Genomic DNA, 23,839 nt, shown 5'->3' with positions numbered 1-23,839 from the left:
GCACTCCCCCCTCCTCAGTCCTTCCTTTTCTAAACTTCCTTATTTCTGTTTGAAACCTTGGCTTTATCCTTTTCTCCCCACTCTTCATCACCCACTGTGTACAGTCTGTTGTAGGGGCAGCTAGGTGGTGCAGTGGATAGAGCACCAGTGCAGGAGTCAGGAGAACCTGAGTTCAAATCTCACCTCAGACACTTGACACTCACTAGCTTGGGCAAGTCACTTAACCCCAATTGCCTCATCCTGGGTCATCTCTAGTCATCCTGATGAATTTTGGTCATTGGATTCAGATGGCTTTGGAGGAGAAGTGAGGCTGGTGACCTGCACAGCCCTCCCTCACTCAAAACAAAGTCAAGTGCAAGTCATGTCATTATTTCCCTGATGGCATGGTCTTCTTCAGCAATGAAGGACAATCGCGCGCGCGCACACACTCACACAATCTGTTGCCAAATCTTACTATATCTGCCTTCATAACTTCTCTCATATCCAGTCCTTTCCCTCTATTCTTACAGCTACATTGTAGTTCAGTCTCTCATTACATCTCACCTAAATTATTGCCACAACCTGCTAATTGGTCGCCCTGACTCAAATTTCTCCCCATTTCCATCCATCCTCCACCTAACTGCCAAAGCAATTTTCTTAAAGCACAAATCTCGTTATGTCACTCCCCTACTCAGTCAATCTCAGTGGTTCCTTATTGCCTCTAAGATCAAATATTAACCTCTGTTTAGGTTTTAAAATCCTTCATATCGGGGCCCCAGCCTATCTTTCCAGCCTCATCAGACATTATTTGCCCTCCTGTACTCTGTGATCTGGCCAAACTGGACTTCTCTCTCTGTTCCTCACACATAGACCCTCAGTCATCTTCCATCTCTGCTTTTTGGTCTATTTCATGCCTGGAATGCCCCCTCCATTATCTTCACCTCATAAAATTCCTCTCCTCTTTCTAGATGCAGCCCAAGCTTCTGCACAGTCTTTCCTGACCAACCTCCTACTCCACTGCTCATGTTTCTCTTCCCAAACTACTTTGTATTTAACTATTTTCTACTTATTTGTATTTATTCTCTTTATGTTTATTCCGTAAATACTTTCATACACTTGGCATCTCCCACATTACATTAGAAGCTTTTTACAGTTGCAAGTAGGGATTATTTCATTCTTTGTCTTTGGATTGCCAGTGCCTTACATAGTGCCTGGCACATAGGAGGTGCTTAAGACATTCATATTGATTGATTGAAGGCATAAGGAGAAAAGGGAATCCTGAAGATCCTGAGCAAGCCAGTGAAAATTTCTACATCCGTGAGAAATACCCTTCAGATGATTCTTGGCAAAGGTCCATGCTCTGTAATCTCATCAAATTGATTTGGGAAACTAACAAAATTGTTCTGGGTACTCCCCTAATCATCCCATATTCTCAAATCATTGAGGTCTGGCATTAGATCCTGCTTCTCCCACTTAAAACTTGTGTAGTTTTGGACAAATCATTTTTTACCTCTTAGCCTCAGTTTTCTTATCTGTAAAATGAGAGAGTTGTGCTAAATGGTCTCTGATGATCTGCTTTAGCTGTAAAATCCTATCAAAGGTGTCATGGAGACCAGTTTCCCTGAACTATCAATAGATGTTTAGCATTAATGGCAAGTATGGGCTAGACATAGATTTGGCAACCTTTCCAAAGAGGAGATTAAGTTATGCTTTAGGCATTCCAGGTGCCTGTTAAAGTTTTTTGGAATGATGCTAATTTAGGTGTCTCAGCACTTTGGGTTGATGCCCCAAACGTACCTGCCAAATCTTCATTTATTCATTCCCTGGTTATAGAAAGAGAGAGTTAGCTAAGGAGTCAAAGGCTTTTCTTCTTAGTCCATTATTAAAATGCAAATCTTCCTTCCACATTTTTCTCCTGCATCAATCCCTGATCTTTTTGTCTACTGCTTCACCTAGAATCAGAACTCAGGGGAGACAAGATAGGCACTTTAAAAAATATTATTTAATATTTACATGTATTTTTACTGACAGAATATCTCACTGTAACCTACATAACCCATTCTTGGCACAATTTTCAGAGCCCATCTAAAAGATGCCATCTAAAGTATGCAAATTCCTGGTCTCAACTCTGATCATCTTCTTCCTTCTCCTTTTTATTAAAAAGAAAAAAATTTTTCAGCTCTCATCTTCTTATTACAACTGTGAATGAATAACATTTAATTGAGCGATTCATTAAATAAACATTTATTGGGCACTGAAAATGGCTAGTGCTCTGAATTGCGTGCTGGAGAAAATTCAAGTAATAACAATAGCTTGTACTTATATGGGTTTTAAGATTTACAAAGCATTTTACCTCCATCTCATTTGGTCCTCTCAATAACCCTGTGAGTTCCATGCTATGATTGTTGAGTTATTCAGTTATGTCTGACTCTTCACAACCCCGTGGGTCATACTGTACATGGAGTTTCCTTGGCAGAGATACTGGAATGGTTTGTCGTTTCCTTGTCCAGTGTATTAAGGCAAGCAGAAGTTAAGTGTATTGTTCCCATGTTCACTCAAGCTAGTAAGTGTCAGAGGCTGGATTTGAGCTCAGGTCTTTCCAACTCCAGACCCAACTCTTTCACTGAATCACCTAGTTGCCTCCTCCATGCCATTGCGATCCTCATTTTACAGATGACAAAACTGAAGTTTGAAGGAGTAGTTCAGGGTCGCACAGGATATATCTAGGGCAGAATTTGAATCTAGATCTTTATGACAATAACTCCAGCACTGTAGCCATCACAATCAAATATTCGTTAATTAAGAGTCTCTGCTTTCTTAGACACCATAGATGCAAATATAAAAGTGAAATAGTTACCGTCCTCAAGGAACTTGTATTCTATTAAGGGCAATACAACTTGTTCAAAGATAAGATTTATGCACAATAAATACAAAATCTTTGGGTGGTGGGGGCAGGGGGAGAACAGATTTGGAGGTCACTAACAGCTACCTCTTGTAGGCAGTGACCCGTGAGCTAAAACCTGAAGGGCCCTGGGCATTCCAGTAGGTAGAAATGAGGAAAGATCATTCTAATAATGGAGGACAGTTTATACATCTAGGTAAGTAGCAGATAAGAGTACTGAGCCTGGAGTCCGGAAGACCTGAGTTTCCTACCTCAGGCAATTTGCCTCATTTTCCTTATCTGTAAAATGAGATGGAAATAATAGCACCTACCTCCCAGGGTTGTTAGGATCAGATGACACAATAATTATAAAACACTTAAGCACCGTGCCTGCCACAAAGTAAGTGCTATATAAATGTTTATTATTATTATTCCACAAAAGCATAGAGATAGGAGGTGGAATGTAACATAAGAGAAGCAACTAGTAGGCTATTTTAATTGAAATAGCTGGGTTTTTTTGTTCCATTCAGTTTAATTTTATTTTCAGTTTCAAGTTGTCTCCCTCCCCCACTCATTGAGAAGTTAAGAAGTACAAGATCCATTACAGATATGAAGTCATGCAAAACAAATTTCTGCATGCCATTATATCATCTTCAAAGAGTGATAGTTGTATCCTAGAGAATGAATTTTAAAATTACGTGAAATTATTAACAACTTTAATTAATAATTAAATTATTAACAACTTTACAAAATAAACCCACGTAAATCATCAGCATTTCTATATGTTACCAGCAAAGTTGAGCAGCACGAAATAGAGAAATTCCATTTAAAATACCTGTAGACAATGTAAAATACTTGGAAGTCTGCCTGCCAAGGCAAACCCAGGAACTATATGAATTCAGCTATAAAACACTTTTCACACAAATAAAGTCAGATCTAAATAATTGGAAAAATATTAATTGCTCATAGGTAGGCCAAGTCAATGTAATAAAAATGACAATTCTGCCTAAATTGATCTATTTATTCAGTGCCATACCAATTAAACTATCAAAAATTATTTTATGGAGCTAGAAAAAAATAACAAAATTTATCTGGAAGAACAAAAATTCGGGTATCAAGGGAATTGATGAAAAAAATGCAAAAGAAGTCGGTCTAGCTATATCAGGTCTCAAACTATATTATAAAGTGGTAATTATCAAAATAATTTGGTACTAGCTAAGAAACAGAGCAGTGGATCAGTGGAACAGATTAAGTACAAATTGCATTATAGTAAATGACCATAGTAATCCAGTATATGATAAACCCCCAAATCCAAGTTTTTGAAACAAAAATTCATTATTTGACAAAAACTGCTGGGAAAACTGGAAAGTAGTATGGCAGAGTCTAGGTATAGACCACCATCTCACATGGTTTAACAAGAAGAGGTCAAAATGAGTACATGATTTACACATAAAGAGTGATACTATAAGGAAATTAAGTAATAGTTCATCTGTCAAACTTATGGATAAGGGATGTATTTAGAACTAAAGAAGAAGAGCATTACAAAATGTAAAATACATAATTTTGATTATATCAATTTAAAAGTTTTTGCACAAACAAAATCAATGCAACCACAATTATAAGGAAAGCAGAAAACTGGGGGAAATTTTTTTGCAAGAAGTATCTCTGATAAAAGCATCATTTCTCAAACGTATAGAGAACTGAGTCAAATTGATAAAAGTATAATTCATTCCCCAGTTGATAAAGGGTCAAAGGATATGAACATATAATTTTCAAAGAAATCAAATCTGATCTGTGATCAGATGAAAAATGCTCTAAATCACTATTGATTAGAGAAATACAAATTAAAACTACTTTGGGATATCACCTCATACCTGTCAGAGTGGCTAACATGATAAAAAAGGAAAATACTGGATGTTGGAAGGGACAGGGGAAGACTGGGACACTAATGCACTTTTGGTGAAGTTGTGAACTGATCCAGTCATTCTGGAGAGCAATTTGGAGCTATGACCAAAGCACACTGCTAGATCTATAACCCAAAAATAATCCTATAATCCACAAAAAGGGAAAAGAACCTATTTGTACAAAAAATATTTGTAACAGGTTTTTTGGGTTTTTTCTGTGGTAACCAAGAATTGGAAATCAAAGGGATGCCCATCAGTTGGGAAATGACTGAACAACCTGTGGCATATGATTGTAGTGGAATATTATTGTGCTATAAGAAATACAAGCAGGATGTAAAGCCTGGAAAAATTTACGTGAACTGATGCATAGTGAAGTAAACAGAACCAGGAGAACATTGTACACAGTAACAGCAACATTGTTTGATGAAGTATGAATGACTTAGCTATTCTCAGTAATGCAGTGATCTAAGAAACCCCAAAGGACTAATGATAAAACATGATATCTGCCTCCAGAGAAAGAACTGATATTAACTGAATATAGACAGAAGCATGCTATTTTTCACTTTCTTTCATTTTTTCTTTTCATTTGAGTCTTCTTGTCAAAATGGCTAATATGGAAATGTTTTATATCATTGCACATGTATAACCTATAACTGATTGCTTGCCATCTAAGGAAGGGAGGAGGGGAGGAAGTGATAGAATTTGGAACCCAAAACTTTAAGTAAAAATGTTAAAAAAAATTTAAAAAGTGCAGACAAAAAATTTAAAATTTAAAAAATTTAAAAAATTTAAAAAAAAAATGTTCAGATCTACCGAAAGTGCCTCAAAGCCAAGGGAGAAAGGAGCTCCCAATAATATCAGCTAAGAGATGAATATATAAGCACATGAATATAACCCCTAACTGAAAGCTAAAATCTTTGCAAACTTCCAGCTGGGGGAGATGACATTTACAAGCTGACAAAGAGCTACCTCCCTCCGTATTATCAGACCGCAGTCTTTTGATTTGAAAGTTGATATCTGTTGCCAAAGGGAGAAGAGAAGGAAGAAAAAAAAGAAAAGAAAAAGCACTCAAGGAAATGTTAACTTCTTTTTTTTTTTTCTGGGCTTATTTGTTGCATTCAGTTTGAGTAGGGGAGCTACAGTGAGACAGAAATGTATCATTTAGTTCTTCTTTTCCACACTGACCTTGGATATTTCTCTGCTTCTTTGTTTTTAGAGTACAATTTGTTATTCCAATCAGAAAGTTTCTTCAATACCGAGGAGTTAAAAGGCAGCAGGAGCCTTTTTTCATAATTCGATGTCCAATGTTATTTCTCCCCTGCAAATAATATATGTCTACATCAGCGATGTGCTGGTAAATGTTTAACAATCAGCTTGCTGGGAAATAAAATGTACACAGGACAGAAAAAAAGTTAGTTTTGTTTCCTTGTTGCCTATGCTTATTTCTTCAATTTCTTTTTCTTGTCCTAGGTGCAGTATAATTACTGAATAATTGATGTTCTTGCTTCACCTAGATTTTGTTGGAAAGGCTTCTAGTTTATTCCCATTATAAATAATGCTTGCTCTTGACTTTATATAAATGCAAATTAACATTTTAAGGAAACAAAACAGCTACTTTTTAAGGTAACAAGTAAGCTTCCTAATTGCCAAATCCAAAGGCTATTTTTCCAGACCTGATAATATTTTTACTGCATTGACTACTGACCACCTCCTTCCTCTTGCCTTCCTGGTTCATTCAACCAATAACCATTTAAGTAACTAATAGTTTTTCTCCTAAGTTTACCTCCTTCTTAAGTCTCCTTTATTGGTTCTCCTTCCTCCTCTTGCTTACAAAGACTGGGGGTTCCTCAAGGCTCTGTTTTCTCAGCTTGGAGGAGGGAAAAGTGGGCTCAGGGTTTTAAGAATCCAAAGCATTTTGAGTCCTGAGTTGTTGCTGCAACAGAAAGTTACAAACGGCTTTCTTAATTTGCAGACCCATGTCCTGAAAATCCATCTACTATTCTGGATTCAAAATGACAAGAGCCATTGGATTCTTAAAACTCTGAGTCCATTTCTGAGAAATCTACAGGTTAATGGTCCTTTACATTTCTTATTCTCCCAATGCTCCCTAGAATCTTGAATTTTTGTGCCCTAAAAGTCAGCAAATAATAGAGACTGTCGTTGAGGCCAGATTATGATTGATGCAGGACCCATGCAGTTCTGTAAGAATGGCTGTGTGTAAGATCCTTCCTTATATGCTGTTTGCAAGTGCCTGAGATTGAAGAGAAAAGAGGGGAAGAGTAAAGCATTTATATAGCTCCTATTATGCACTAAGCACTATTCTAAATATTATTTTTTTTACAAATATCTCATTTGATTCTCAGAGGGGGTAGGTGCTGTTATTTTCCTTATCTTAAAGTTGAAGAACCAGAAGTAAACAAATTAAGTGACTTGCCCAGGGTCACACAGCCAGTAAGTATCTGAGGTTGGATTTGTATTTAGGTCTTCCTGACTCCAGAGCCAGTATCCACTGCACCACTAACTGCTTCAAGAAAGGATAAGAAGGGGAAAATCTACTCTATTGGGTGGTTGATTTTTTTTTTCCCAGTCAGCTCCATACTGATGAAAGCCAGAAGAATAAGAAAATTTAGTTTTTCTTTCTTGCAGTCCTTCTCTCAGGACTATTGCCCACACTTCAAGGAAAAAGAGATCACCATGGCAATGTTTTCAGCACACTAGAGGCATCTCATTACCACCTATGTCTGCCTGTTACATAGGTCCACCTATAAGCTTTAACTCTAGGGAAAGACATTTTTTGTTTTTGTTTAAAATAAGGACGTATGCCAACATTTAATCTGTTACTCAAGGTATGCAATCTGCTCCGTCTTCCTGCTTCCTAAAAAGAGAGATAACTTGCCATGTGGCACAATATAACAACTCTTCATTTATAGATTATTTTAAGTTTTGCAAAGCACTTTTCTCATAACAATCCTGTAAGGTATAGATAAGTCAAGGAGCGTTTATTAAGTACTTACTGTATGACAGGCAGTGTGCTAAGCTCTGAGGATACAAAAGAAAGCCCCCCTTCCTACCCTCAACCCTTCTCAAATCATGTAGAATACAAGTATTTAAGAGAGCTGAACTAGGTGACTTTTAAGTTCCCCTTTAGCTCTAAATCTCTAGTTCTGTGACTTAATGTCCCATTTTACCCATAAATTTGTTGAGGCTCAGAAAAGTTAAATAACTAGCTTGAGTTGCCCAACTGATAAATATTAGAATTAGAACTTGAACTTTTCTATTGTCTCAGGATAAAATCATCCTCCTCTGTTTAGCATTTAGATATTCTTTAGAATCTGACTCCAGCCTAGGGCTCCAGATTTATTACTCATTACTCCAGTTCATACACTCTTCACTCTCCAGGTCAGGGGTGGAGGCCACACTTGGCCCTCTAGGTCCTCAAGTGCTGCCCTTGGACTGAATCCAAACTTCACAGAGCCTAGAGGGCCACCTGTGGCCTCCAGGCCCCAGGTTCCCCACCCCTGCCCTAGGCAAATTGACCTGTTTGCTGTTCCCTGAACTTGGCACTTCTTATGTCCCTTCTCTACTTTTGCAAAGTCTATCTTCTATACCTGGAATTCACTCCTTCTTAAAAGCTGCCTTTTAGAATCTCTAGCTCCCTTCTATACTCAGCTCTTGTGCTATTTTGCATACGAAGCAGTTTCTTAGTTGTTAGACCTGGCTTCCTTTTCTTAAAGTCATCAAGTTGACATGGATTTGTCGGTGTGCTATACATCCTCCTAGCCTCCCAGTAGAATGTGCTTCTTGAGGCCAAATACTGTTTTTCTGTCTAGTCTTTGTAACCCTGGTGCTTTGCTGTAGTCGGTTCTTAATCATTGTACCCAGGTTTTCCTGACTCTAAATCTAGTACTTTGTAAATGGTATCACACAGGTTCTTACCATTTTATTAAGGACCCCAGCCATTGCTTTATTTTACTTTGGCTTCAATCCTCTCCAGACCCCCACATCGTTCACCTTGCTTGCCATATTGCAACCCTGGGAAACCTCCTGCCCCAGGACCACTATTTTAGGAAGCACTCCATCCTTACTTTATCTTGCTCCCAAAATATTGAACTAAAATTCTTCTCTCCTTTTCATCGTCACCACCATCCTAAACAGCTGTTCTAGCCTTTATTTGTTCCTCTCCTTTTCCTCTGTTTAATCTTTTTAAAAAATCCCTTTTTTTTTTTTTTGGATTCCTGAAAAACTTCATCTCACTTTGAGACTTAGTGCTCCTGATGCTTTTCTTACAGGACCATGCCACACTTTTGTATTAGTCTTTACCTGTTCTTCTTTCCATTTTCCCTGTATGGCTTTTAATGGTGGAACATCAGGCAATGATTTGACTGTTTACACCACAGTGTCTTCAAAACTCTTCTTTTTCTGCGTCATAAAAATTGAAATTCTGAAGACACAAAAACGAACATTCTTGAAGACTTGTCATCCTCCTTGGGTTGACTGTAGAACATTAGCCTATGGGATCCTACCTCTCCCATTATCCCAACTCTTTGGAATTTGCTCTTCAGAAAGCTAGGGTGTCATGATGATTGTATCTGGCTTACTTTTCCCACTATAACTTCTAATAATAGCAAGCATTTATATAGTGCCTTAAAGTTTGCAAAAGGCAGTTTAGATGTCTTCATGAGTTACTGTGATTAAAAAATTCATCACCGAGTGTTGGCCCCTCCAGATCTTAGCTATAAGGATAGCCTAGTGATGGCTCCTACTTACAGCCTTTCCAGCTTGGTAGGACCTGCTAGAGAATGGCCTTCAAGAACATAGGGTCAGATCCATTTAATAATGAGGCATCTCCAAGGAGAAGTTCAGTGAAAGGAGGAGTAAGATTCCCTCCTCTGCGTCATCAAATCAGATTATAGTTTTAGTTATAAGGAGACGTTGACAGGTTGGCAAAGGAAAAGGGTCTGCAGATTTTACTTGGTATGAGTTGGATCAAGACTTGTAGCTTGAAGGGATAGTAGTGTTAATCATTGCCTTGGTCTGGAAAAACCCAGGGATTCAAGACATCAACTGTGTTATCTTGTATCCCTTATGTCAGAGGGAGGTTGTTTCATTATATTTTACTTTGTTTTACTTTTCACAGCACAACGTGTTTTTCCGCCTACAAAGAATCAGACTCTTCTTTGAAAAGTAAATAAAATGTTAGATCCCCCAGGAACTGATGTTAAACTGAGGCCTTCATCGTAGCCAAGGGCTTTTGTTATTGCAATGGATGCCTGTTTGTTTGCTGATAAGTTAATGTGTTGTAACTGAGGTGGCTACATTTCTTAACCTTCATTTTAGACATGATAAAAGTAATACAGTAAACTGTTATCTCCCACACTATCCATTGTGCAAAGGGATAGGAGAGGCAGCATGGTTTAGTGGAAAGATGGAGACAGAAACCTGACCATAGCCTAATTCTGACAGTGATAATTTGCAATTCCAGAACTTTCCCAAGCCTCAGTTTCCTCATCTGTAGAACTGGGATATTTGTAATGCCTATTTCCTGAAGTTACTATGAGGAAAGCATTTCATAAATCCTTAAAAGACTATGTAAATCTTATTTATTTTTTTGTGACATGACTAATATAGGAATTTGTTTTGCTTGACGATGCATATTTGTTACAAGGATTTCGTTTTCCTTTTTGTTTTCATTAGGGGTGATGGTTTGAGAAAAGGTAAGTGTTTGGCAATTGAAAAAATAAAATTTAATTCTTTTTTGCATGAATTAGAGCCTTTCTTAAGGCCCATCTAGTTCAGTCCCCTCATTTTATGAATGAGGAAACGGAGACCCAACAAGGTCATATGCCTTGTCCAAGTTCACAAGTGAGCATGATCTTTGATAGAACTGGGATTTAAACCCAGAGTCAGAACTCTAAGTTCAGTGTACTTTTCAATTGTACTTTGCCATCCTAGGTTAGAGTAAAATAAAATATATCCAGCGCTTAAATTATTCTGATCATGATTCATAAGATTTATAAGATTCATAAGATTTAAAGATGATACAGTGCCTGAGGACCATCATTCTGAAAATCAGTTACCATTGCTCTTTGGATGTGTAGAAGTACTCTTTAATAAGGAGGTGTAGTTGACTGGTACTTAGTTTTATAGCTGCAGCTCTCTGTGGCAGGGGTTTGGAATTTACTAATTAGCATTCATTTTAAATGCTTCTTTCTTAAGGAATATTGCTGTCACCAGTATTTTTTCTACCAGTAATTTGTGTTCAGTTCATAGTAAACGTTGTCATGCTAACCTATCACTAATTCATCATCCAGAAGGAGATTGAGAATAATATCACCAGCATCAGTCTTCTGAAAAAATAAAAAAAAAAATCAGTCATCTGGTACTTCTTTAAATGCATGTCAATTATTGGATACCATAGTTTGAAATCTGTGTGGATTGATGGATAGGAATAGATGCTCAGTCACTCTGGAGTAACACAGTGGAATTGTCAAATCAGTCAGCAGCCAATCTGTATATTTATTAAGTGCTCATGCTGTGCTAGGCACTGGAGATACAAAGACAAAAATGAACAGTTCATGCTCTCAAGGAACCTACATGAAACAACGTGTACCTATAGACGTAGCTTCAGAGTAAATGCTAAATAAGTACAAAGTGGTTTAGGGAAGGAGGGCATGTAACAGTTGGGAAAAGTGAATTTCAGGGAAGGCTTCCTATAGAAAGTTATGGTGAATGGCCTACACTAAGGATGGAACCAATGAACTTGGCCAGAAGAATGCCTTTGTCAACATAGCAAGGAAGGGAGCACAAGGGCTGGAAAGGGAACAGCAACCCTGAGGTCTGCATCAGACTGTCTTCTTCACTGAAGCTGGCTGTAGTCAGTACCTAATACCTAGAAGAAGCCAGGCTTTTAGTGTTGGTGAAGTGAATTGGATCATCTGTCATTGCTAGTTTGGAGGGAGAATGAGAAGTGAGAGTCATGTAGGACTCAGGGGAATGATGTAGCAACATGAATGAAATAATTTGAGACTCCTGGATCTTTTCTTTTTCTCTGTCTTTTAAGTGTGTAACTGGGCACCAGTCTTTTGGGAAGGACAACCCAGAGCATGAATGATATTCATGTCCCTTGGAGTGTCTGGGGGAATCTGCAAACACACTGCTTCGGAATCTGGATACTGATCTCACTGTTGGGCAACCAGTCAGTCAACAAGCATTTATTAAGCATTGTTGTGTGCCAGAAAGTGACTAGAGACAAAAATGAAACAGACCCTTTCCTTAAGGGGTTTTATTATTTATTATTTTACATTATTTATTATTATTATATTATTAATATTAATGTTTATTATTTATTATTATTTATTGAAGGAGACAATATTCACATAGCTGTGCCACTAGGAGTGGACCTATAATTTCATTAGTACAGTGAATTTCTGAATGAAGGAGAACCCTACAAATGCGGTCAGCACTTTTTTTTTAATAGCTTAGTCTTAGAGAGTTGACTAAGCACGGATTCTTAAACTTTTTCTACTCTCATCCCCTTCAGCACTTCTTACACTGTAGGTCAGGGCTCTGTATTGGAGAACACTGAGAGAGTGACTGCTCCAGAGTCACACAGTCTTTACGTGTCAGAGACAGGATTTAAACCTAGATCTTCTTGGCTCTGGGGCCATCTCCCTGTTTGCTTTGCAACAGCTGCCTCTCATACAGAAATATGTACAAAATAAATAGAAGGCTATATTGGGAGTGAGGGAGAAAGCACCAGCAGAGGAGGAAATCAGAGAAGGTCTCATGTAGAATGTGGCTCGAGCTGAACTTGGGAGGAAATGAGGGATTCTGAGAGGCAGGGAGTTGCAGGGAGAGGGAGTGGGAAGTGTTCCAGGCATGGGAAATAGTCTGTGCAGAGCCACAGAAATAATGAAGTATCATGTGCGAGGGACATTAATAAGGCTAGTTTGATTGGACTCTTGAGTGTAGAAAGGCATGTAATATATTAGAAAGCTGGAAAGGTAGATTGGAGGCAGGTTGTAAAACAATAAATTAGCCAACAGTTTGTATTTCCTCTGTTTTCTGTCTGGGTGACCTAATCAGTTCCCATGGGTTTAGCCTCTCATCTTTATGTAGGTAATTTGGATCTCTATATCAAACTCTAGACTTTCCCCCTTTACCAATTTCCTGTTAGACATTTCAGAGTGGAGACATCTCAAACTTGACATGTCCCAAACTGAAATAGTTAACTTCCCCCCATCCCAAATTGTCCCTTCTTCCAAATTTATCTGATTTCTGTCAAAATCATCACCATATGAGGGGAGTCTGGAAGGGAAAGTATCTGTTCAGCATCTGTAGGAATGCTGAGCACCCCAGGGGCTTGAGCTGCATTTTGAAGCAAGAGAGAAATTCTGAGGCAAAGGTGAGGAGGGAACACATTCTAGGCATGTGGGATGTTCAGTGCAGAGGCACAGAGATTGTGAGAACAAAGCCTAATGCATGATCAATACCAGTCAGGCAGCCCAAAAGGATGCTCCTTATGACTTTGATTGGAAACACCATGGAATAGTGGCATTGACCTGCCGGTGCCCCTTCCCCCAGGACAGTTGTCTCTATGGGAGTTCTCTAATGTAGCCTCTGTATCCAAGCAGTCTGCCACCCTGTCGTTTTTTACTTCCCAATGCCACCCTCCTTGTGTAAGAACATTTGGGGTCACTTCTGTGAGGCAATCCCTGATGGCAGGGATAGTGCAGATGTATCAGGATGCAGTTAGCCCTAAGCCAACAAAACCCATTTAAACTGTGTCTAAAAACTATGCTTGAGGGTCTACCCAGGGGTTCTTCAGGTAGCCTCTCCTCCTTCTTGACAGTTTATGCCGCTGTTGCTTCTGCAGCTCTGAAGTTGGCCTTCTTCCATAACTAAATTCAACCCCAATCTTCACATGAAACCTTGGCCTGGGCTCGTTCTTAGCCCCTGAGATCTTTGGATACCAGCTTCCTGTCTGAAATAGTTTGGCTGTCCTAGGATCCTGGTTTCCTGATCTTCATTCTCCCCCTCAAATGCCCCACATCAGCCTGGACCGACTTTTTGGGAGCCCACAAACCTATACATTTGTTGACTTCACAGACCCTACCCTAAAATTATGCCTCCCTTTTTTATTGTTAAGTAATCCCAAATTTCTTCCACCTTCTACTGTCTTACACAGAGCAAATCTTCTTCTCTCCCCTCCAACTTTTAGCTATAGAGTAGGGGGGGAACCTGTGACCTCAAGGCCACATGTGGCCTTCTACGCCCTTGAGTGCAGCTGAGTTGAAGTTTTACAGAACAAATCCTTTCATGAGGGGATTTGTTCTGTGAAGTTTGGATTCAATCAAAGAGGCTGCACTTGAGGACCTAGAGGGTCACATGTGACCTCAAAGCTGTAAGTTCCCTACCCCTGGTATAGGGGAAGACAAATGTTATTTTTTTCTTTCCTAAAGTAAAACCCTTTTACTCCTTTCAGGAAGGGAATGTTTCTTTCATTTATTCATTCATTCATTGTATTTGTGTCCCAAGTGTCTGGCTCACAGCAGGTACTTAATAAATGTTTTTTGCTTTGTTGATCCAATAAATATCCTTTCCCTCAACCACTCTAGATAGATCCTTCCCCTTCCCCCCCAAAAAAGAGAAATATTCCTCTTGCATCTCACCCCATCCTGAAATTCTGCCACTGAGGAGGTCTCTTATTTAAGTGAGACCTTGATGATCCCCTGGTAACTTGTAGTTACCCTGGAAGGTGAAGTACATGAATCCACTATTAGCTGCAAGGACTGGCTGGCAGCCACACAGAGCAAGCCTCTTCTATAACTATTAGCAAGGAATAACAGGATAAAGAGGTAAGGATGGTGATAAAAGGGAGAAGCCTCTAATTTTCAAAGCCCAATTCCTCCTGCCTGGTGAACAATGGCCTAGGCACTAGGAGCCAGGTCAAAGCTAGGGCCCAGCCTCTTTTCCCCAACTCCTTCCTCTCTGGGTCCCTGGCATGTCTGCATTTATACTAACCTTTAAAGACACAGTAGGGTACACTCTCTTGGAGAATGAGAAAAACAATTCCTCAGAGGCACAGCCCTCCTTCCAGGCTCTCAGGTTCATAGCCTTGGTATCACCTTTGATTCCTCCTTCTATCTCAATCCTTTTATTTAACCAATCTCCAAATCTTGTTATTTCTGCCTCTTCCATCCAAGCCCTGCTCTCTATTCACATATCTACCACCTATCTTAGTTCAGATCCTGATCTCTTCTTACCTACTTTAGTTTTTTTTAAGTAGTATTTTATTTCTTTCTAATTACATGTAAAAAAACAATTTTAACATTCATCTTTTAAATTTTGAATTCCAGATTCTCTCCTCCTCTTCCCTTCTCCTTCCCTGAAAGAGAAAGCAATTTCATATAGTTTATACATGTGCAATCACACAAAACATATTTCCGTATTAGTCATGTTGTCTCCCCTGCTTTATTGCAAGAGTATCCTGACTACCCTCCTTGTCTCAAGTCTTTCCCAGTTCCATTCATTTCCCCCTGGAGCCACAGGAGGTCACTGGAGTGACCATGTCACTTCCCTACTCAGTCAATTCTAGTGGCTTCCTAGAATTTCCAGTGGCTTCTAGAATCAACTATTAACTATTAAATCTCTGTTTAAAAACCTTTCACAAGTCAGCCGCAGCCTGTCCTTCCACTGGATAGCATCCTCTCCACACTCTGCATTCTGGCCAAAGTGGCCTTCCCTCTGTTCTCCACACACAACAATCCATCTCCTTTGCATTGGCCATCCCACATGCCTGGAGTGTGATCCCTCCTCACCTTCACCTCAGAATTCCTCTCTTCTTTTAAGATGCAGCTCAAGCCTCTTGCTTCTTCTATATGAAGCCTTTTCTGATCACTTCAGCTGCTGTCCTTCCTCTCAAATTACCTTGTGTTTGTTTTATATTGATCTCACTTGTTCTCTTTACATCCCTTCTATTTCTACTTAGTGTCCTTTTTAATCTCCTGAGATAGTGCAAGCTTTTTGGGAGGGGGATTGTTTATTTCATTGCATTTGTATCCCTAACACCTAGCACATAGTAGGTTCTTAAAAATGCTGGTTGATGAAATGATGCAGAGTGTGAAGTGAGGAGAACATTGTACACAGTAACAGCAACATTGTGTGATGGCCAACTTTGGTAGACTTGACCTTTCTCAGCAATGCAAGGATCTAAGACAACTCCAAAAGACTCATGATGGAAAATGCTAAACACATCCAGAGAAAGAACTTTGGAGTCTGAATGCAGATGGAAGAATACTCTTTGCTGTCTCTCTTTTGTTTTGTTTTGTTTTGTTTTTCTCATGGTTCCTCCCATTCATTCTAATTCTGCTCTACAACATGACTAATGTGAAAATATGTTTAATAAGAATGTATATGTAGAGCCTATAGCAGATTGTATGCCATCTTGGGGAGGAGGAAGGAAAGGGAGGTGGAGAAAATTTAAAACTCAAAAGCTTGTGGAAGTGAATGTTGAAAACTAAAAATAAGTGAATTAATTAATTTTTGAAAACAGACCAAAAAAATGCTGGTGGATTTGATTTCATTCTAGCCATTGGAGTTTATTGAGTAACGGATGATGACTTTGTGCTCCAGATTCAGCTTAGAGTTGCATATCTGACTTTGCTAACCGAGTTCACTCCCTCCTCTTTTAGAGCCCTGATCTGTGAAAGTATACTGGGGCATCATGCACAGTGCCCCATTCAGCTGAGCTAACCAATTACAGGACGTGACCTTTGAAACAGAAATTCTTGTACTGTGGGAGCTTGTGATTTACAAGAGACTGCACAGATATACATGAAACTATGAGAAATAAACATACGGATAACTGTATAAACAGGAAGTAAATGACCACAAATATATGTTCGTATTGTATATAGCCATTGGCAAAAGCACGTAGTAAAGTTGGATTTTTTAATTCATAAAGACTGGGAAATATTAGACAGGGGAAAGATGTGGGATATTACTATTGGCTAAAATAGCCTTCATAAAAGTTTTTGAAGGAGGAAGAGGAGATTGGTTGAGTTAAGAAAAGGGAAGGCATTCCTGGAGTGTAGTAGAATGAGAGAAGCCACTCTGATACGATTTGTTAGTGAAATCACCAGACATTGAGGACACACTTGAAGTGGACAGGCATCAGAATGATAGAAGAAAGGCAGATTAGTGCCTGGTTACTTTAAAGCAAAGGATTAGAATCATGGATCTGATACAAAGACAAATAGAAAATTTTGTCATCATCAGTTCATCTCCATTAAGCATCTGTAAGGTTCAAGCTGTTGTACTTGGCACTAGTCTATGTGTAGTGCTTATTCTTTTGTAATAAGGATTTTGAGAATTGACTGGCAGTCTTGAATTTGTAGTTCATCTCTAAGGAATGCTAGGCCCTCTGAAATATAAATCCCAGACAAGCCTTGATACTGTAGCTGTAGCTCTGAACTCATTCACACTCAAAGGCGGAAGCCCTACTATTCTTTCAGAGTTCTAGGGAAACTGGGTCTCTAGTGTTACCCTTGTTTCGTCATTTTCAGCTATGTCTGACTCTTTGTGACCCCATTTGAGGTTTCCTTGGCAAAGATACCAGAGTGGTTTGCCATTTCCTTTTCCAACTCATTTTACAAATGAGGCAACTGAGGCAAAGTTAAGTGACTTGCCCAGGGTCACACAGCTAGTAAATGTCTGAGGACAGATTTGAACTCATGGAGGTGACTCTTCCTGACTCCAAGCCCAGCACTGTTATCTACTATACCATCTAGCTGCCCTATTTCTAGTAGTATCACTTAGAAGCCCCCATCAATAAACTTTTTATTAAAAATCAGATAGTTGATTCTAGAATCAGCTTTTAAATGATACAGTTATTGAGATAGTATAGTAAGAACAGTTAGTAAAAACATTTCCCCCAAAGGCCTGGACACATTCTTCATGGGAAAAGTGGGCATAAATAAGCTTAAAATGAAATATTAGTGATGCACATATATGGTAAGGGGGCAACTTGCAGATCCTGGCTATTTATGGACTAAAAGACTTTCTTGAGTCCATAGTTGGCATTTTTCTCTAGTTCAAGGGGCCATACTCTTAAAGCTGCATCCCTCTCCAATGTGTATCTGTCCCAAGATGTATATGTTGTTGCCCACTGATCCAGTCTCTTTGATCCAAGTAGAATATATTCTGTGCTAATTGTATAATTTCTCTAATGCCATGGTCAATGGTAGGGGAAGAGTGAAAATCTCCTTTCTCAAGAGAGATTCCTTCTAGGGTCTTGGTTTTGACTCAGTTCCTGAACTTATATAGCTTTCCATAGGCTAAAAGGAACGACTTCTGGAATTCCTCCAGCTGTTCATGGCCCTCAGAGCCATGGTTAGTCAGTTAGCTTTTCCCTTCTTGACCCAAGTAAAGGGATCACAGGACGTAAATTCTTGTGATTGCACGTTTAAAATTTCATCCTATTTGATTACATTGATTCAGTCTATTGATTGATTCAACGGAGGCAATTACAGTAATCGGTGAAAGGGGTGTAGGAGAATCACAAACCCCTCCCCTCATTCTTGTATTTTCCCCTTTATGTATTTTTAACCTTTTCTTTCTCCCTTTCCTTCTGATTTAAAACCATAAATACACCAGCAGAGGTTTTTCCAGGTGGAACATACCTAGTCCTTGCCATGGATAGAGAAGCTAAAGTCACAAATGATTGTTGTCATTGTTTGGGGGTAAAAATGAGGGTGGAGGAGATGTAATTGACACTTCCTTGTCTGTTCCTTTCAATTTTTCTCTCTTCTCTCTCTGAATCTTTTTTTCATGTATGTGTGTGTCTCTATACATGTCCATCCATACATAAATATTTTATTTTTTTATACACACACACACACTCTTTAGTAGGATGTAGAGCAGTGAACTTCTAGCTCCATAGATAGATAAGATGGGTAAGCTATGGAATCATAACTGCCTAGGCCTTCATTCTCTGAACCATAGTCTAATGTTTCAGCTTGGAAAAAACGGGAAATCTTATGTGTTAAGCACTTTCAGTCACACTTGCTAAATATATTGTTCTATCTGTCACTTTTTCCGTCTTTCCCTCAAAACATTAATGAATTGATAAAAAAAAAAAGGAGAAATAGTGGAATGTCTAGATTCTTTATTATCTTTATTATATAAATGAAGTGTGAGGGTGTTAGAAATGAACAAAGCTGCTTAGGTTTGATATAGGCTATTCGTTCTGTTCAGTCATTTTTCAATCATGTCCTATTCTTTGTGACTCCATTTAGGATTTTCTTAGCAGAGATACTAGAGTGGTTTGCCATTTCCTTCTCTAGCTCCTTTTACAGATAAGGAAACTGAGGCAAGTAAGGTTAAGTGACTTGCCCAGTGTTATATAACTAATGAGTGTCTGACATGCCAGATTTGAACTCAGGAAGATGGATCCTCCTGATTTCAAAACCAGTGCTCTTTCCACTGTGCCACCTAGCTGCCCTTGATATGGGCTATAATTCAATTGCTTATGTAATTCCTTCTTCCCCTGGTTAGGTTATATACGTGTGTCTGTACATCTGTGATTTTATGGGGAAGTCCTGGGGAGGAAAATTTTTCTACCAACAAGGTCAGGCAATTGTTGTCTAATTTATAGTCTTAGAAAATTGCCAGGGACACTGAGAGCTTAAGTGTCTTATTCAGCCAATATGGATAAAAGGTAGGACTTGAGCGTAGATCTTGCTATCCCAGAGACCTGCTCTACAGTCAGTTTGTATCAGAGGCAGGACCTAAACATAACTCTTTCCACTTTTGAGGCCCCCTCTCTTTCTCTATCTACTCTTAGCAGTCGGTAAAAATACAAAAAGGAAAAGTGAGAGAGTTAGGTGATATAAGTAAATTGAGAACATATATATGCTTACTAACTTATTTTTTTCTAGAATGATTATTGATTTAATCTTACCCAGGATATTCTAGTAGTTTGTGTTATATCTACTGAAATCTTATGTTTCTCTATAAGAAAATTTACTTACGTTAAATAATTTTCTTTTCAGTCTCCGGAAGGTGCTGAGGGCAAAGATGCAGCTAAAGTAACTAAACAAGAGGTGAGTATATTTTTCATATACCATGTTTAATTATTTGAAGTGGGGATCCAAAGATTTCAAAGATAACCTTCATTAGGATAAGTAGGTTAACGTTAGCATGATGGTTTATGGTACATAAAGTAGAGATAAAAGGGCACAAGTGTGTTGGTAAATGTTGAACAATCAACTCTTCAAAGAAAATGTGCATGTAACACTTTTTAAAGTATAATCTGCATTATTAACATTTTCTCCATCACTTTCATAAGTCTAGATAATCAATAAAACAATAAATCAAGCTCTGATTTTTATAATGTTTGCCAATTTCCAGGTTGTAAATGTTCACGCTGAAAATGTAAAAATCAGCTGTTAGGAGGCATTTGAGCTGGCTCCAGCAGCCGATGTAAGAGGGCCCTATGTTGGAGATTTACTTTGATGGCTTAATCTCTCGATACTAACGGTTCAGTGGGAACATGGATAATAACAATAATCATGATTGTTAGTATTTATGTAGTGCCTACAGTGTAGCAGACAGTGTGCTAAACTTTTTGTAGATATCTCATTTGATCCTCACAACATCCGTGGGAGGTAGGTGTTGTTTTTATTCCCATTTTACAGTTGAGGAAGAATGAGATAAACAGAGGTTAAATGACTTCCCCAGGGCCACATAGCTAGTAAGAGTCAGAGATCAGATTTAAACTCAGGTCTTTCTAACTTCAAGCCCAACAATCTTTATCCACTGTGCATCTAGCTGCCTATATCCCAAGTATATAGGATGAGTTTTCTACTTGTATTTGGTATGTCTGCCTATCCCTTCCTATGACTGCTGAGTAAAAGAGGATATTGGGATTTCCTTCTGCACAAGAAAAAATAATAGGAAAATTCTTCAGAGAGGGAAGAAAGGCCTCTCTAGTTGCTGCAAGAAAGTGAGAAAGATGTACAATTACTTTTTAAAGCCTTTTATATTAGCCTAAGGGCATGCACATCTGAATTGAAAAACCACGTAAAGACATAAAATACTGGAAATAACTCAATTTATATATGGGAGAGATTCAATGTTTAGACCTGCTTGAACAGAAAACATTCCCCAAAAGCTCACCATCAAGATAAAAGTCTCTGGGTTAGGGGAAAAACATAGATGATTTAAATAAGTCTTGAATCAAATAATCCCTGAACTTGAACTTCATAGGGGGGGCATATTTAAATTTCCTGTCAAATCAATAGATAAGACAAGAAGCAGTGAATCAGAATATAATCATGGGAAATATTATTACCTGTTGCTAGGTGCTATAGAGTTTACCAAATGTGGAAAGAACAAAATTCCTGCTCTTGAATGTAAACCTAAATGAGGTCAAGATAAATAGCACCAGATAGCTAAAGACATGCACATAGTCCATATGAAAACTTGTACTCATAAATACATATTTTCAGTTATTCATGTTAGAGTTAAAGAAAAAGAAAGGAGTTGATGGCTAGTTCTTTATGAGAGAAAACATGCATATGAGTTTAGTCCCAATATAAGATCTGTTACTTGACTATACTATACTAAAACAGGGGTTTTATTTTTCTGGCTTTCTTAATATGTGGAGAGAGAGAAAGCATTTCTTTGTCTGAAAAGTAAATTTTAAAAAATTAAAGAAATTAGAGTCTCAGAGATTCAGAAAAGAAAAGGAATTCAAACCTCATCTAGTCTAATCTTCTCATTCTTCCAAATGAGAAAACTGAATTGCAGAGAGGCTAAGTGACTCGGACCACATTTGATTGTTGGAAGGGATCTCAGTGACCATCTAATCTACCCTATAACCCCCAAATGAATCTCTAATAATTATAGTAACAATAATAATAATGGAGTTGTGTAGTCATTTTATTTACCTATTCAGTAGCTCACAAAACATTTAACACTAAAAAATACCAGAATAACCATTTGTCCTTGGGCTGTTTCTGAGCTCCATCAAAAACTCTTAAGAATAATAACTATAGTAATCATAATAATTAAAGCCATAGAATATTAACGAAACAGAGCCCATCAGCCTAAGGCTGTTATGGGGAAAAAGTAACACTCCCTTATCAAAAAGAAGGAAAAGATTCAATATATATCCATACATATAACAAAAGGCAGCTTGGTGGTACAGGGGTTGGAATGCCATTCAAGGCCAGAAGATTTGAGTTCAAATCCAGCCTTAAATAACTGTGTGACCCTTGGCAAGTCCCAACTCTCGTTTGCCTCAGTTCTTTATTGGTGAAATGATCTGGAGAAGGAAATGGCAATGTCTCTGCCAAGAAAATCCCCAAATGGGATTATGAGGAGTAGGACACAACCGAACTACTGAACAAGGACAGCATATCATTAAAAAGGTCAGAAACTTACAAATATTTACAGAAATACAGAACAAGCAGATAACACTTCTCTGAATGGTGGTAGCAAAGATGACAGTATGTACTGACTTCCTAGATTTGTCAAACTGGGCTGAAAATCATTTGCCTCCAGATAGAGCTCATGAAATTGCTAAGATCCAAGGCTTAGAAAGACCTTCCCTGGGTGACATCTACAATGAACTGTACCAATAATATATTGACAAGGCATTGAACAAATAGTGGAGTCTTGCAGATTTGTTGTGTAGAAACACAAGGGTTTAGGATGGCAATTTGGGATCAGGTCATTGCTACAAAAAATTAGAGAAGCATTACCCTGTTATCCCCTGAGGATCCTGGGCTTAATGGATCAGTGTATATTATTCAAGGAAAAAGTAGAAATTATGCAATACATCATTGCAGGCTGATAGCTAGAATAATACTAAAGAAGTGGACCTTTTATGAACTGACAGATGATAAATTCCATATTCCAATATAGACTTCAAAATATCCTTAAGAACTCAACTAATAAATCTGGAGCCAGAACATTCTTTTTAAAAGTTGTATATATTTCAAATTTTATATATTTTTTATTTTTTTATATTAATTTTGTTTTCAGTGTTCTACAATCACTACCATGTAACTTAGATTATTTTTTCCCCTCCCTCCCTGAGATGGCATACAATTTTATACAGGTTCTATACATACATTCCTATTAAATACATTTTCACTATAGTCATGTTGTGTAGAAGAACTAAAATGAATAGGAGAAATTGTATAACAAACCAAAATGTAATACAAAAGAAAATGATCTGCTGCATTCTGCGATTGAATTCCAAAGTTTTTTCTCTGGGTGTGGAAGGCATTTTGCCTTAAAAGAGCACTGGGAATTTTTTTAAGTCCTTGAATTGCAATGAAGTTCCAAGTTTACCAGAAAAAACTCTTGCACACTGTGGTCATTGCTGTGCACAAAGTTCTCCTGGTTCTGCTCCTTTCACTCAGCATCAGATCATAAGTCTTTCCAGGCCTCTCTGAAGTTTTCCTGTTCATCATTTCTTATAGCACAATAGTATTCCATTACATTCATACACCACAACTTCTTCAGCCATTCCCCAATCGATGGGCATCCCCTTGACTTCCAGTTTTTGGCCACCACAAAGAGTGCTGTTATAAATATTTTTGTACATGTGGGACCCTTTCCCATTTTTATGATCTCGTATATTTTTAATGTTAAATTAAAATTTTATTGCTGTATTTTGTTTTTACATTACCTTCATTTCTTAGTGTATTACTTCCCTCCTAGAGAGACTCTATAATAAAAATTTTTTTAAATGAAATTCAGCAAAACTAACCAATACATGTGAGAAGTCACAATACATTAAATGACATGTTCTATGTCCATAAGCCCCCTTTCCTGCAGAGAAGTCTGGACCTTTGGGACAAAGCTTGGTCATAATTATTTTCTATTCATTGACATGGTTGTAGATAAATAGATAGCACATTTATTAAGAAATTACCAGGCATTGTGCTAAACTCTGGGGATACAGATAGAAGCGAGAAATGACAGCCTCTACCATCAAGGAACTTATATTCAACTGAGGGAAGATGGCGTGTAAAAAGGAACTGAAAAATAGGGGAACCTT

The 23,839-nt window shown here is 38.2% G+C and overlaps 1 protein-coding gene across 4 annotated transcripts in view; it reads left to right on the top strand.

Moving 5' to 3' along the window:
• The window catches only part of HMGN3 (high mobility group nucleosomal binding domain 3), a 76,169-nt gene that overhangs the window by 24,824 nt on the left and 27,506 nt on the right, over nt 1–23,839 (top strand). For all 4 annotated transcript variants that reach the window (XM_072642661.1, XM_072642659.1, XM_072642660.1 and 1 more), the window contains exon 2: nt 19,818–19,868. In XM_072642661.1, coding sequence (XP_072498762.1) covers nt 19,818–19,868 — 51 coding nt within the window. The remainder of the gene's footprint in view (nt 1–19,817; nt 19,869–23,839) is intronic.

The sequence above is a fragment of the Notamacropus eugenii genome, chromosome 2, assembly GCF_028372415.1.
Source record: "Notamacropus eugenii isolate mMacEug1 chromosome 2, mMacEug1.pri_v2, whole genome shotgun sequence".
NCBI classification, from domain to species: domain Eukaryota; kingdom Metazoa; phylum Chordata; class Mammalia; order Diprotodontia; family Macropodidae; genus Notamacropus; species Notamacropus eugenii.
This window is presented reverse-complemented; position numbering and strand designations above follow the sequence as displayed.